Genomic DNA, 14,805 nt, shown 5'->3' on the forward strand with positions numbered 1-14,805 from the left:
ATGCACCTCTTATCTATTAATTTAGAAACTTAACCAGAGGTCAGAAAAATAATTTCCTTGTCTGAAAAGTCTCAGAGCACCATCATATGCCTGCATGTTTAAAATACAACTGCCTTTCTCATTAGATTGCAAAGTACCGGGTGGGAAGATGCTGTAGCATCTGCAAAGTGGTACCCAGATGAAATACGCCCTGACCTGAAACACCTGTATTTTTCCTACAGGGTGCTGAGTTATTTCCAAGTCAACTTGCATGAGCGTGGTCAAACTGTCTCTATCATCCATCCCATGTCTGCTGTGCTCCTGGGGAATGTCCCAAGCACACTCCCTGCTGTCCGAGCAAGTCACATTGCTTCAGCCTGGTCCAGAACCAGATGTTTTCCTACAGATACACCATTATTAATTTTTGAACAACTTCTGTAATGCTTTGCATGGCCTCCCCAGTGCCTTGAAAATGTTCCTTTTCTTTTGAAGTCATAAAAGAAGACATCACATGTTATTCACCGTAATTGTGTTGAGTGAGGAGCACATGCTGTGAAACCTTTGGAGTTTCTGTCCAGGTAGCACACGCTCAGATTAAGGTAGTTGGAAGACAGAACTTGAATTCATGTTCTACATTTCAGGATGAGGATTATGCCCCAATTTCTGGTATAGGAGATGGTTCGGGAGTATTTGCAATTTGATATTTTGATTTAAATGACTGATGAGTTTTATAGTTGAGCATATATTTTGAGAACTTCTTTTGGGTTTTGGATGCCTGTTGCACAATGTCTAGAAAACTGCATCCAGTTTGTTTTATTGCTTCATTACATTTGTATGTGGTAACTAAACATAAGCAGTCTGTCAAAGAGAATTAGCAAAGAGATTTCAAAAACCAATCACGATAATGCTACAAGTACATCTTCTAAGCAAAATAATAAATGAGCACATTTTTTTTACTTTAAAAGCCATCAGCAGAGCTTTCAGCTTCTGCAACTCAACCCACAAAAAGATGAAGAAGGTGGGGCTGGAGCAGAAGATCCCATCAAACCAGAGGATTTTCAGGAGAATTGGTGGAATTTGCAGGGACTGAGACTAGCATCCTGCTTGCCTTGCCTTGCTTGCACCTTGCCAGCATGTCCTATCTAGTTTTTGTCCTCTCACGTTACATGTATAAACCATAATGTCATTTTTCGAAGACTTGGTCGTCTTTCAGGGTAAGAGGTATTATAGGGAATAAAAACTTTTCCCTCCCTCTCTCCCATATGTTTTTGAAGACCTTAACCCTTCTGACGGAGCACTGTTTGGCATCTCTTATCCACTGCTTGCTCAGTATTGAGAAATCCTCACTACCTGCCCAGGGGAGAAGATGGGATAGCTGGTCCCCTGCCTCCCTGGGAGCGTGGGGTGTCCTCCTGCTACTCCCAAGCCTTGGGCCACAGTAATGCAGGAAATTTTCCATGCTGGGATTTCATCTTCCTAGCAGGTATAAATCATCAAGGATATTTAACTGGTCTATACATTTATCATGAAAATTGGACCCATCTCATTGCTCTGTTACCCTTAAAATGATGTGTCTGCCGTGATTTAGAAGGGAACATATAAATATGTCTTTTCTTTAGCAGAGGTTTCTTAGTGACAGGTTTAGTATGCACCTCGTGGTGAGTATAAAGCGATTGATAAGCAGCTGTGTCACGCAAGGTTATCCCAAGTTCGAAGCAGGCTCAGTACTGAGCAGGTTCCAAAATCAGATGCATCGGGCTGCTGTGGCCACAGGAGCAAGGTCACCGAGAGGATCTGGTGACAGTATAAATAATAAAATAGAGCTTAAGTAATTTGTTGACAGCACCCGTGAGATAAAATTGTGCTTTATTGCATTGGATTTGGGGCTTGATGATGTGACCTTTCACCTTTCTTATATTTCCCTTTGAACTTTAAAGTATAATTTTTTTGCTCTTTCTCCCCCGGTGTCGTTGCAGTTTTAAATAGACCAAAGAAGGTGGTTTGAAGGGAATAAGTCAGTAAATCAATTCCATCCCATTATTGAATTAGAGACAGGCATGAAGGACAAGGTGCATTAAAGAGATAGACAGGTGGATGCATAAATATGATCCTAGCTAACGCTACGATGTTTTATCTTTACACTAGCGTTATCGTGCACAAATGAAGCATCCAGGTGAAACAGAGGATTATGATCTCTCTGTTAATTGCAAGATATTGTGGCTAAAATTAATTACTAAAAAACCAAGCCAACTCCCTTTTACACTCTCCATTCCTCTCCGTAATCCCGTCAACGCTCTTTTTCCATCCACCTCTGTGTCACCAGCGGTCAAAGGTTGCACATGCACGGGGACTTCTTTGGCAGCTGAATGTCAAACTTTATTGAGTGGGTGGATCCTGTTCATCCACTTCCCCTCTGAGCCTTTCTAAAAATACCATAAACCTTGACAAGGAGCTATTTTAGAGGAATCATATTCATGAGGACAGTCATGGGAAGCTTATTTTGGCAGGCTTGCATGTGTTCGATTTGCATGCTTCCTCAGTCAAGGGCTTGGTGAACTTGTGTTGCGAGCTAGTTGGACGTGGGCTTAAGAGAGAGCATCTGGATTTTGGGACCTCCTGGGTTGGGATATCTGCTCCAAATGAGTTTGTAGGAGGAAAAGAAGTGAAGATATTCCTAGAGGAATGTTGATATGTGACTGAAGTAATTCATTTCAGGCATTTGCACACCAGCCCGCAGCTTCTTGGATCTGATTTCACAAAACCTGGCTGTGATTTCTCTCCAGGGACCTTAATGATTTTGCCACTTTCAATAAACATTTCTAGAAACTGTTGCCAGCCTGTGGATAAGAGAAACTCTTACGAGAGATACTTAAAGACACCAAAAAAGACCCCACCCACAAGAGGATCAATAGAAAATGACAAAATGTAGCATTCTCTGTGTAGCTGGAGCTGAATTGCAGTACCAGACAATTGTGTTGTAGGCACGCAGTAGGTCTATTTGCTTTTCTCACCTGGAGAACTGTGCACGTCGGAGTAATGCTATAATTGGAACCAGCAAAATGATGAGTGTGAATAAAAGCAAACTGTAAGAGATAAGATGGAAATGAAGCAGGTAAAGGCTGTTCCACGCTCACACCATTCGGGTACGGTATTACGCAGTGCTCATGTTTGCACCTCTAAGAAATTTCCATTTTTTCGCATAAAAAAATCCAGATATGAAGCCGAAGCTGCCTTCTTCGCCAACCTGAAACTGTCCGATTTCAACATCATTGACACCCTTGGAGTCGGCGGGTTTGGACGAGTTGAGCTGGTAGGTAACCTTTTCTTCTTTGAAGCTTGTGTGATGTCCTAGAAAACATGCTTTTAATTTCAATTAAGTCTTTCATTTTTTCTTCATTATTACACCCAATGACTGGAAGAAAATTCTGTAATGGTATTATATGTTTTCTAATCATTGAAGAAAGCTGCATTACTTTTCACAGTAAATAAAAATGTACCAATAAATGCTTTGCAGTAACCAAGAATAATATGTATTAGGTTGAGAAAGGAGCACACATCACCTCATTCCAAGCAGTCCTATGTTTATGGCATTGTTTGCCTCTTAAAAACAACCTGAAGGTTTGTGCGGCTGTGGAGTCCTAAGATTGAAAAAGCAACCTAAAATCTTAATTAGCCAGAGCTGGAGTAACACTACACTGTCTCTTCTAAGCAGTTTTGAATTCAGGTCTAGAGATCAGTCTTTTTGGTTATCACAAAAGTTACAGATTCAATGTGTGACATTACTTCAAAGAATACTACTTATTTTTTGCAGACTTTTAGAGAAAAGGAAAAATTTGAGCTTGCTTTTTGCTCTGCTTGGATTTAGAGCTCTGTAGTCTTTTTTAAAACAAAGCCTGAGCAGAAGGAGACTGAAACAGCAGCCATTGTGTGACCTGTTTGTAGTATCGTGTAAACACAAAAACTTAGAATAGAGTGGGAGCTTAGTTTACATCGTGGAGGAGCTTCTGATAGCGGACACCAGTACAGTATGTGAGGAACTCCTGTAAGTTAGGGGCAGAAAAGGGAGCGGAATTACTGCTGCCATCACAAAATGGGGAAATCCTCACTCTGTAACCCTGTGGGAGCCAAACACACCTGTAAGTGCTGAGAGCTGGCAAAATGAATTGTTTTGGTGATTATTTGTGACGTAACAGGTAAATTCTGTGTTAAAAGTGTGACTCGCTCTTTCATGTGGTTTATTTCTGACTTTTCCTGTTTGGATGTATGTAAAATAGTGTGGAGGAGAGCACATCCGTGAGAGCACTCGTCCCTTCCTGGGGTTTGGGTTTCATTTATTTATTTTTTTTCATATTAGCAACTGTTGTTTTGGAAGTCACGAGAGCTCACGCGTAGCCTGGGAAGGCTGTCCTTGCCTCGCTCCTTCTATAGTCATCAGCTGTGCAGGGTGCTTTAGAGCAGGAGTTTAATTCAGGTTGCACTCTACAACTCTCTCAAAGGCCCTCCCCGCTCTGTTGACAATAGCATAAAGCTCAGGAGATTGGTCTCCTAAATTAACGTCACCGCTGGCTTCACCGCCTGAGGTTACCTGGAGTGAGGGGCCCACAAGTTTGGGGCTTATTTTGAATCTTGTGGAGGACCTTGTGAGGTTTGTTTTTATTTTTAAGTCTTTTTTTGATGCATCTTGTCAAGCTTTGATGTTCCTGGGAAAGTACATGAGTTTGTCTTCAGGAGGGATTGTTTACGAGACCCTCAAAACACGCAGGTGCAAAACCAAACTGGACCGTGTTATTGATGGCCACGGGCCAGTCCTCTACCGCTGGCTGCTCACAGAGTTAGCTTGGAAGCTTTAAGATGTTGACAAAACCCAAATCTTATCGATGCGTGACGTATCGAGGCGTGAGGAGCACAGGAGTGGATGTGCTCTGTCCCTTCACTGCATCAGTTCACAGTCAGGTAGATATATTGAAATCTTAGGAAATGTCTAAGTATCAGAAGCTTCCAAAAAGCCTTTGTACCATCTACACAGCCTGCAGAAGGCTACTGAAATGTTTCCATTGCCTTCTAGGGATTTTCTTCAGAATTGGATGCACCTCTTCTAATTGGGAAAATGCTGGTTAAGGTCTTTTTTTGGCAGTTCTTAAATAATATTGAATTACACACAGAGGGATAAAAGGTATTTAAAAGTTTAGCTTAAGGCTCCAGTTTGTTTTTTTCCTTTATCACTAAGGGAAATTTTCTTATTAAAACAAGAAAATATTCTTTTTGTCAAAACTGATCCTCAAATTGCTACTTCTTGCTTCTATCTTCCCTGTGAAAAATACGTTTAATAATTCAAGGCAAAAAAAATGAACTAATGCAAAATGTATCAGAGGAATTGACTCTTTCATTGCTTGCGTGTGTTGTGGTAGCCTACTGGTGCACAGTGACATTGGCATTTGTTCCTGGAGAACATCATATTTTTGTGTTTTCCAAGAATAAAATTGATCAAATCAATGAATCACATTGCAAGGAAGAAGATTTTTGTAGTTTAACCTCAGCTGCTGTGGGCAGACTACCCCGGGGCATCTCTGTGTCCTTCAAGAGGGCAACTGGTGCTGTAAGGTTGGAAGCTGGAACGTTTTAGGCTTAGTTTGGGTCTTGCTGGCCAAGAAAGAATAATGCTCCTGTTGGTCTGCATATAATTTCCAGTTTGTATCAATATACGGTGTTTTTCCAGACACCTTTGTGAATGCTGCCTATTTGTGAAGGTCGCCCCTTCAATCTGTTCGTATAGAAGTACATCTGTCTTGCTTTTCTAAGTAGTTTTATTTTTTGTGTGTCAAGAGATATTTCCAAGAGCTTTGCATTGGTGTTGTCCATAGTTTGCTCAGTTTTTTGATAGCTACCTCATGCCTCTTGCACGATGCCTTGTCCTCATGGGAGCTGTTTTCCTTCTTCATCCCCAACTGGACTATGTAATCAGCTTCTCTCATGAGGGGAGAAGCCACCTGAGAAGTGACTGTGCTATTTTAGACAGGAATCAGCTCTGCCACTGGAGCAAGAGCAAATAAAGGCTTTTGTGCACTTACAGCAGGACCTGTGTGATCCTCAGTGTTTGAAAAGCAAACAGGAGAGCTGGAGAGACCACGGTCTGCCCAGGGCTGGCAGTGCCACATTCCTAGGACAACCCTCTCACATTTTGAAGGGCTGCCAAGCAGATAGAAGCTGCTCTGGGATGTCTTGCCCAGCTGGTGAGCACCTCCCTTAGCAGGGAAGAAAGAAAACAGCAGGAGTGACTTCTTGTTTTTTAATAGCACAGATTAACCGGTGCATCTACTATTTTTGCAGCTTGGCTTCTCAGGACTGTATCAGTTGAACATCTTCTGTGTTGGGATCCAAGTGTCTCTGTAATACGTTGGAATAGGGAATGAATATGTCATCTCGGGGTTTTATCCCACCAAGCACTGCTTTGCAGAGGACAGAGATATAGGTCAGGTGTCCTCAGCTTTCATAAATCATTTCTCCTGAACTTTATTGCTCCTGTCTTTGTTCTTTAATTTCCTTTTAAGTCTTGTGTTTCTAATCATCTGCCTCGGGTCAGTTATTTCGGATTTAAATCAAGATTACTTTTGACAGTTCCGAAAGAAATGCAGCAGAGCATCTGAACATATGGAGGCAGAATCGTTATTGCTGTGAAATCAGTTCATGCAGGTGATGGCTGAGCACAGGCAGAGTGAAAAGCAAGGACCACACCTGAACACGTGCCTTTTTTTGTTACATTGATTTATGCAGTTCTTGCTTCCAACAATCAGTCAGTGATGCGGGAAGGAGAAGATTATAAATCACTCCTGTTGTTATAAAATTGCAAAAATAATGTGTTTTCTCCATACTCCATCACGAGCTTGATTGAGATTTGATTTCAATTACATCTTTGTTCAGTTCTTAGGACAGATATGCCAGTGAAAACCTATAGACTTACCCGTCATCCCTGCTCGTACGCAAGCTTGGAGGGAGCTGTCTGCTGCACTCCTGTGGGTAACATATGGCTTGGGACATCCTGAAGGCAAGAGGCAAATTAAGGACAGTCTCAGTTTTTAGCCCTGATGACTTATGTTCATATGTTTTAATATTCAGCAGTTTTTCTCAAGATGGTGATGCTGAAAGAACATATTTCAAGCATTAAACCTTGGGCTGGAAGGGACCTAAAGAAATCATCCAGGCAGAGTCAAATATGCTGAACTGCTTCTGAGCCATTTTCCCTGAAGTGCTGGAGTCTTTAGGGAAGGAGGTTCCCAGGAAGGTTTTTCCTAAGATGAAATATCTCCCTGCTGTAGCCTGTAGTACAGTCAAAGTACAAATACATACAACCCTTGAGGTTGGATTGTACATTTGAAGGCCATTATCACACGAACCTTAAGATATCTTCTCATTAATAGAATAAATGTGCTTCTTTTGAGCTTTACAGCTAATTCGTGCTTTCTAGGCCCGGGATTGTTCTTGTTCCTCAGGCTCTAGCTGACTCTCACCTCTTTGAAGCGACACCACACCAGACACATTAGTCCAACCTGGACCTTCCTCTGCTCAGGTAGAGCCAAACGACTAGGGGCACCACTTTGCCAGTGCTAAATAGTGTCCCTTTTATTTCAAGCTGTCCCTTCAATTTGTGAAAAAAGTTTGAATTCACTTGCTCTTCCCAAAAGTGCTCCCAGCCTCCCTGGCTTGATTTTAATAGGTGCTAAGTTAATATCATTCTTCGTATTTCATATTCCAAGCCATTAATTAAAGTGGTTTATGGTGCTGTATACTAGGCAGACCACCTTGCAGTCCTTTTGGCTTGATGGGGGCCACTAAAGCTAAGCTTCTTTACAATAGGGAGATTGATGCAGACATAGACATAAAAAATAAGCCTTAGTTTCAGCCACATTTTACTGGGCCTATACAAGACCTTTTTAAAATGGACAGTATGACATTTTCCATTTTTATTCACGTTTTAAGAGAAATCAGGCTGCAGATTATGAAGTGCAATCAAATTTATTATAGCTTCCAGCCTGTTTTGTAAACAAAACCATTAGTGAATTAATTAGATGGTGATGAAAAAACTGGCATAATTGTCTTCCAATAGACTGACAGATGCATAATTCAGATATTTTTTAGTGGAACTTTCCACTTGTGTAGCTATCCTTTCGTTCCAGCTATCACAAAGCTTTTTATTAGAAAGATTAATCTTTTCTTCAAAATCTCCTGATTTTTATTTTCAATTAAAAAACAAAGGAATCTTTTGGCCTCCTTCCTTTTGAAAGAATAGGCATTTTGGGTGCCGTTAAGGTGAGGAAACAGAAGTGTTAAGTGAGGGATTTGAAGATCAAGTTCCTGAGTAAATCCCACATTCATCTGACAATGAAGCAGCAGCTACAGAGCTGGTTATAAACATTTGGTCCTTTTTTTCCTTTCTCTTCTTAACTATATGCAGTTTGCTTAATTTTGATGATACTGTCAGATGGGGCTGGACTGCTGCAGAGCAATTTCTTTATTTTTCCTTTGATTTCTAATTCCTAATGGAATTAAATGCATCTTTTCTAGATGGAAACATATTCTGGGACTTGTCTGTTAATGGAAAGGATGCTGTCAAGGTTTGGAAAGATGGGATGCCATTTGTAGCCCATTAAATACTGTTAGAGGCTGAATCAGGATATGAGGCAAGAATAAGATGTTGACATAGGTGCTGTATTGCAGACAAAGCTAACCTTGGCAACTGGACCAGATCCTGTACGGGGCTGGAGAGTTTAGTTCCATCTCATATTTTCAAGAAACCACAGTAGTGAGTTTTTCCATTCGGTTTAGCATATTTTAGCTATGTAACCCTTCCTCGGCTATTTACTTTTTATTGGAATGACTTTATACATGACACAGTTTACATTCCTCACTTCTTTTTCCCTTCTAGGCATTTTGGAAAAATAATATTTACCTACGGGCTTTATAGAAAGACACAGATTTTAATACATTTCCCAATGCCCTCGTTTATAAAAACTGAGTTGTGCATGTTGTCATGCATTGAATACAAATTTTCAGTACAGGGATCAAGACATGAATTACAGATTTTTAGCACAGTTAAGTATTTGATTAAGCAATTTTAATTGTTAAATAGCTGAGGTTTTCTAAGGACTGTGGATTTTTTTAGCGTATACTGGGATGTATTCGTAGAGTGCAGTTTTGCAATTCATTTTCTTGTAAAGCCCCATGGCGCTCAGATGGTCATATGATATTTAGTGCTTTCTGAATCTAGACTTTTTCAAAGAAAATAAGGGCACTGTCATGAACATTTTCTACCCTGCTGCCCTCTTATAAATATTTCTTGATTTTCCTTCAAAATTTCAACCTGCAGTAGATCCTAAAGACTGACTTTTTACTCCATGTTTTTTTCTATCAGTCCTAGGTGATTTTTTTTTTTTTTTTGCAGTCTTGACTCACCTTCAACTCTAAGGCAGTCCAATCACTGTGCCTGTTTGCATGCCACGTGCAGCTAACTCAAAACTAGTGGGAAGGATATAGCAAAAAGCTCCAAGCAGCCTGCTTGTAATTTGAATAAGCAAACTAAGCCTTAGGTCGGGAGAGCCGTAAGGAGATGTGCCAAGTACCTTCAAAACCCTAACAGGGACATCTGCAATACTGAGCACCTCAGTAGGCTTCGAGGCATAAATATAAGCAAGCTATTTCCTTGCTTGCCTAATAAAAGGAAATGCTAGGGAGAAAGCAAGTTGTAGCACGAAGAATATGATTATGGGGAAACTCTGTTTCATCGTAGAAGAACATAAATATATTTAGTATTAAAAGCATGCTGTACTCTTTTGCTGGGGTGGGGGGAGAAGGTGCCGCTTTGTTCATACAGCAGTTCAGCTGTTGGGATTAGGAGAGCTCAGCTTGCAAGTGCTGCACTCAGCAACAGCTGCTGCTATTTTTGTGGTTCGAATGCATCTAGCTGGGAAACAGCAGAAAATAAAGGACCTTAGACATACCGAACAAGCAAAAGCACTTGCACTTCACTCCCTGAGCTGAAGTCAATTGTTATTGAATGCAATATTAAAATATACATGTTGCATGATAGCTCTGGTTTCTGGCTCCGTTATATCCAAATGATGCACACATAGCAAAATGCAATCTAGCAAAAGCCCTTTGGAAAAGCATCTTCGTTTGTTACAGACGTATCGCCATGCCCACATGGGGAGTTCAACAGGAGATGGGAGCAGCAAGAAACTTGTCTGTGCACTGTGGACTCGAGTTCAAGAAAAGCTTCTGCCCAGCTCCTAAAAGCTCTCTGTTGCTGTGCATTTACAGAAAAGCCACAACTCCAGAGTAAACAAAATATTTTTTACTTGCACAGGCTCTGCGCCCTGTGTGTTCCCATTTAGTCAGGAGCCTGGCCAGCTACCTTGAAGGTCAGCAGAAAAGGCTCCTGAGCGAGGTTTTTATGAGTGCGGTGTCTAGATGCTGTGAAAGTTCAAGTTTAAATACCTCTATTATATCAGCAAGAAGAAATCTGGAGAGTTTTGAGTGGCAAATGCCATTTTAGTTGTAATCTCTATACAGCTGCCAAAATGAAGGGAGGGTAAACTGGAATTTTAAATACATGTTCAGTTCTGCTCTCATGCTCTTGGGTCTGTTCCTCTGATAGCTTCAAGGGTCTGCACAGGGCGCCACAGTGGCAAATATTATCTGTAGCAGCTCCCTGAAGAAAAAAAATAATTGTAGGGCTTCTTGGAAGATCCGTGGCCATGCAAGAGCTGTAACACAACATCTGCAGTAAATTGGAATTTGGAAAATAGGGAGAGGTTCTTTGCTGTCTTTTCCTAGAAAAATATCATACAGGAGTAGAAGATCGGGTGAGTAAGAGTTACGTGCCGCTAAAACAGCATTTCCTAAGGCTAGATATGGCAAGGTTCAGGCACCTCACTAGTCTTCACTGGAAATAAATCCTGCTTTTGGGGATTGTTCCACATTCTGGTAAATATTTATTAATGCTTCCAGATTCTCAAGGTCAGCTTGTATTGTATTGGTTCAGTCCTCACTGGAGCTGCACGGAAATTGCTCACGTTGTGGTCTATATATAATACACATGTATGATTTATAGTAAATAGAGGCAGAGAAAGAGGAAGGATAAGAAACATACAGATACAGCCTTTTACTCTTCCATCGAGGCCTGGATTTCGTCTCACCAATACCCATTTTCCCAAAAAGTCTGAAAAAGCACTAAGGTGTAAAACCTTGTTTATTTGTACATGAATTATAGCTATGATAAAAAAACTGGCAGGCCTTGAGCCCACTGTATGTTTTGGATGTTGCAGAAGTTTATACGCTGTAAAGCAAAGCAACGCTTTTGGAGTGATTCCAACATTTTCATATAAGCATGGCGAGCAGAGGAGAAAACAGCTGAAGTCTAACAAAAAAACAGGGAAAGGCAGGAGGAACTGCATCTCTACTCTTTCTTGTCCTTCTCCTTCTTGCCTCCTTGACTATGTCTCTCCTCCTCTCCATCTCTCCTCTCCCCTCTTCCTCTCCTCTCCTACATTTGCATCTTGTCCCAATGTTGTAGCATTCCTCTTCTACTCAACACACTACCAAGACACCTTCACCCTCTTCATAATGGACATTAAAAGTTAAATGTAGTCCTAAGAGCTCAACTTAGTAGCAGCAAAATGAAACCCATTTCCCTGCTGTGTCCTCTTCAAGGGAGCTTCTCCTTGAATGTATTTTCAGATAGTGACCCATCTGTTTGGGTTTGCTCGGGGTGGCTTTGTTGTGATGACCCAAGTTGCCAAAAAAAACCACCTGCTGACTTGGGAGTGGGGCAACACACTGACTCACAGCCCAAGAGGAGGTGATGAGGCTGTGACACCGGGTGGACAACACTCCCAGAGTGACAAGCAACTGCAAGGCATGCGGGGAGAGGGTAGCTTTGGCGCAACGCAGAAGAAAGCTGCTCATTACAACTCCCGTCCACCCCGATGTTGTGGGGTTTCCTTCCTTCAGAGGTCTGGTAGAGTGTCACCTGGAGGACAGGAATAGCTGCCTCATCATGAGGTTGGCAATAGCTCTGAGCTCCTGTGAAAAGTGGCTATAAAGATGGGGGAAGCCTGACTCTTTCCACGTAGCCCTGTCCAATTAATGCTTTCTGGTTCAAGATACCACCACGGCTCCAAATCTGAGCACGATAACTCATCAGCATATTGCTTGGACCAGAATATTTTGCAAAATATATAGGTATATGTATGTTTATGTTATACTGATATTGTATATGCATATAGATACATATGCCATATAAGTTTTATATAGTTATATATTTATATTTTTGCATATATGTATATAAAACATATATGCAAAATGCAAGCAGCTAGTTCTTATTCCATGTTGCTTCTTGAATTGCCTCGTTTAGTTATAAACAACATTTCTGCAGTTACTTTTGTCACTGGAATGCAGTTCATTTCCTGAATAAGAATCCTGCAGAACAACCTAATCTAACTAATTTTAGCCCCTGTCTCTCTGTCTTTGTACAACACCTCTTTAAGATGGTGTTTGCACTTGATTTAACTACGCTCCCTACTGCGTTTTCTTGTGTTTTGGAGAAAATAATATATTCCTGTTCCACAACTGAAAGGGTTTTATATAGTCCTCCAGAGGTTCGTTTGTAACAGAGAGGGCAAGACCTCAAGCAGATTTACCAGGAGTCAGACCAGGGGTGCATCAGTAGCAGCTACAACTTTATCAGAGTTCACAGTTGTGGGGATTATTGCACTGGGAAGGATGATGTGGTCCTGCTGGTGGCAGAGGTTTGCTGTTCAACCTGCTTTGCCTTTTGCAATTAAGTTTGTGCAAGTGGAAAGCAGAATTGCACACATGGACCATGTGCCAGAGCTCAGGGATGAGATGCACATAAAATGGGAAGCTGAAACATGTATAAAGGTGGAGAGAAAGAGAAGTTGTAAAGAGAAGTGCTGTAAATTTTATTTCTTATTTTTTCCTGCCACCAGACCTTTTGACAGATTTGCAACTCTGGAATTATCCTTGGATGTGGACATTTACAGTGGTCTTGATGTTTGCTCTTGCCATCAGTGCCCTGAGTTTCCAAGACAGAGAATTTTGGAGGTTTTTGCACTGGTGAAAGGGCAGTGACCGGGTGAAGTCGGTGTGAGCAGAGGAGTGAAGCAAGGAGGGAAGGGACCACAAGTTACCTGGTGTCGATTCTCTTAGGGCTGGGCTGCTGATGGATAAGAGCCATCGAAAGCAAGGCTCCAGCAGGTCTGCACCAAATCAATAGTCCCAGGTCCTTGGATATAGAAGATGTTATTTCCAAGTGAGTGAAAAGTGATCTTGTGAGCTGTGTAGCGAGGATGGCTCCTTTGCAGACTGCCCTCCGTGTAAAACTACACGCTTTTCCTTTTTCTAAAGCATTTGGGAGATTTTTGTGGTGGGTTTCTTTGGGAGGCTGAGTTTCTTGCTCAACGTACCCCTGCTTTCTGAGCTGAATGTCAAAATCCTTGTGGCTTCTGTGGCTCCCTGTGCTATTTTTCCTCATTGTAAGTAGAGGACGGGGTGTTCTCAGCAGCCTATTCTCATCTGCTCAATATTAATCCTTTTTCTTTTTTTTAAAGTAAGAAGCCCGGGTGATATTATTTTTTTATATATAGCCTAGATATTATTTTTTCCTACTTTTGAATTGAGATTGAGATTAGATTCGGGATTTTTTTTTTTCTATTAACTGTCGTGAATTTAATATTAAAAATTGCTGTTTGTTAGAATAATAGAAATTATCTAGAGCTCCCCAGCTTTACATCATAAGAATAATCCTCATAGTTACCACATTTGGCAGGAACACCAAAGCAAGGGGAGAACTCGGGTATGTTGAAGAAGGAGGAGAAGATTGAAGGGTTCATTTTCCAGGTAGACAACCAGGTGATCAAAAATGTAAGCCTTAAATGTTGTACCTTGGCAGCCTGTCTGGGTGCATCGGCATGTTTAATGCAAATTAATCCCCCCGTGTTCTGAAACTGTTGCAAATCCTCTGCAGGATAAAGCACAACAGGAGAGGGAATAGAAAAGGGATCTAAACTCTCCAGTGACATTAGGTGAAAGTCTTGCATTATCTAATTGCAGACATCTGATTGTTCTATATTTAAGCATTTGTGGCAGTGTTAAAGTCATCAAACACCAAATAAAACCACTGCTTTCTGCTTCCTCATAGTAATTCCCTTTCCTGTACTTATCTTGAATTTGTGCAGGTATGTATAGGAAAGCAAATTCCTTCCCCAGATGCTCCATCAAAACAGCAATTAATAAAAGCAATTAATAAAAAAACAGCAATTAATAAAAGAAGTGGACTTCTTAATGAAAGACACAAAAAATTAGGTAGTCAAAATGCATAGTATTAAAATGAAGGGAACACATTGGGATTTATTCATACTACCGTTAATTATAAAATACTGGTATTTATTCATCTGAGCCTCGACCAGCTGGTTTTGTTTATTTTCAACCGTGATGCCTAGTACAGATTAACATTAGGAGAACAGGAATTTATGTGCCAAGTAACTTAAGAGTGCTAAATACCTTTTTTTTTTTATTTTTAATGTTTCATATCCAAATGGATCAAGAAGTGTTCAGATTTGCTACTGGAGCTAATTTCTTGCTTCCACTGTTCATTACTATTTGTCTGTGTATAGCCTAACCTTAAAAAATACAGATTGAAAGAAAACAAATCTGATCTGTACTATTTAAGAGGGATTTGCACAGACTTTTGTTTGAAATGATTTGATGCAGTTGATTACACTTGTCTGATGGGAAGCCGTGCAATCTGGATTG

General features: G+C 40.8%; 1 protein-coding gene across 2 annotated transcripts in view; it reads left to right on the forward strand.

The window, feature by feature from the left end:
- PRKG1 (protein kinase cGMP-dependent 1) overlaps nucleotides 1–14,805 on the forward strand; it is a 473,692-nt gene that overhangs the window by 437,435 nt on the left and 21,452 nt on the right. For both annotated transcript variants that reach the window (XM_069863903.1, XM_069863901.1), the window contains exon 10: nucleotides 3,193–3,289. In XM_069863903.1, the coding sequence (XP_069720004.1) occupies nucleotides 3,193–3,289 (97 nt within the window). The remainder of the gene's footprint in view (nucleotides 1–3,192; nucleotides 3,290–14,805) is intronic.

This window comes from Phaenicophaeus curvirostris, chromosome 9 (assembly GCF_032191515.1).
Source record: "Phaenicophaeus curvirostris isolate KB17595 chromosome 9, BPBGC_Pcur_1.0, whole genome shotgun sequence".
Taxonomy (NCBI): Eukaryota; Metazoa; Chordata; class Aves; order Cuculiformes; family Cuculidae; genus Phaenicophaeus; species Phaenicophaeus curvirostris.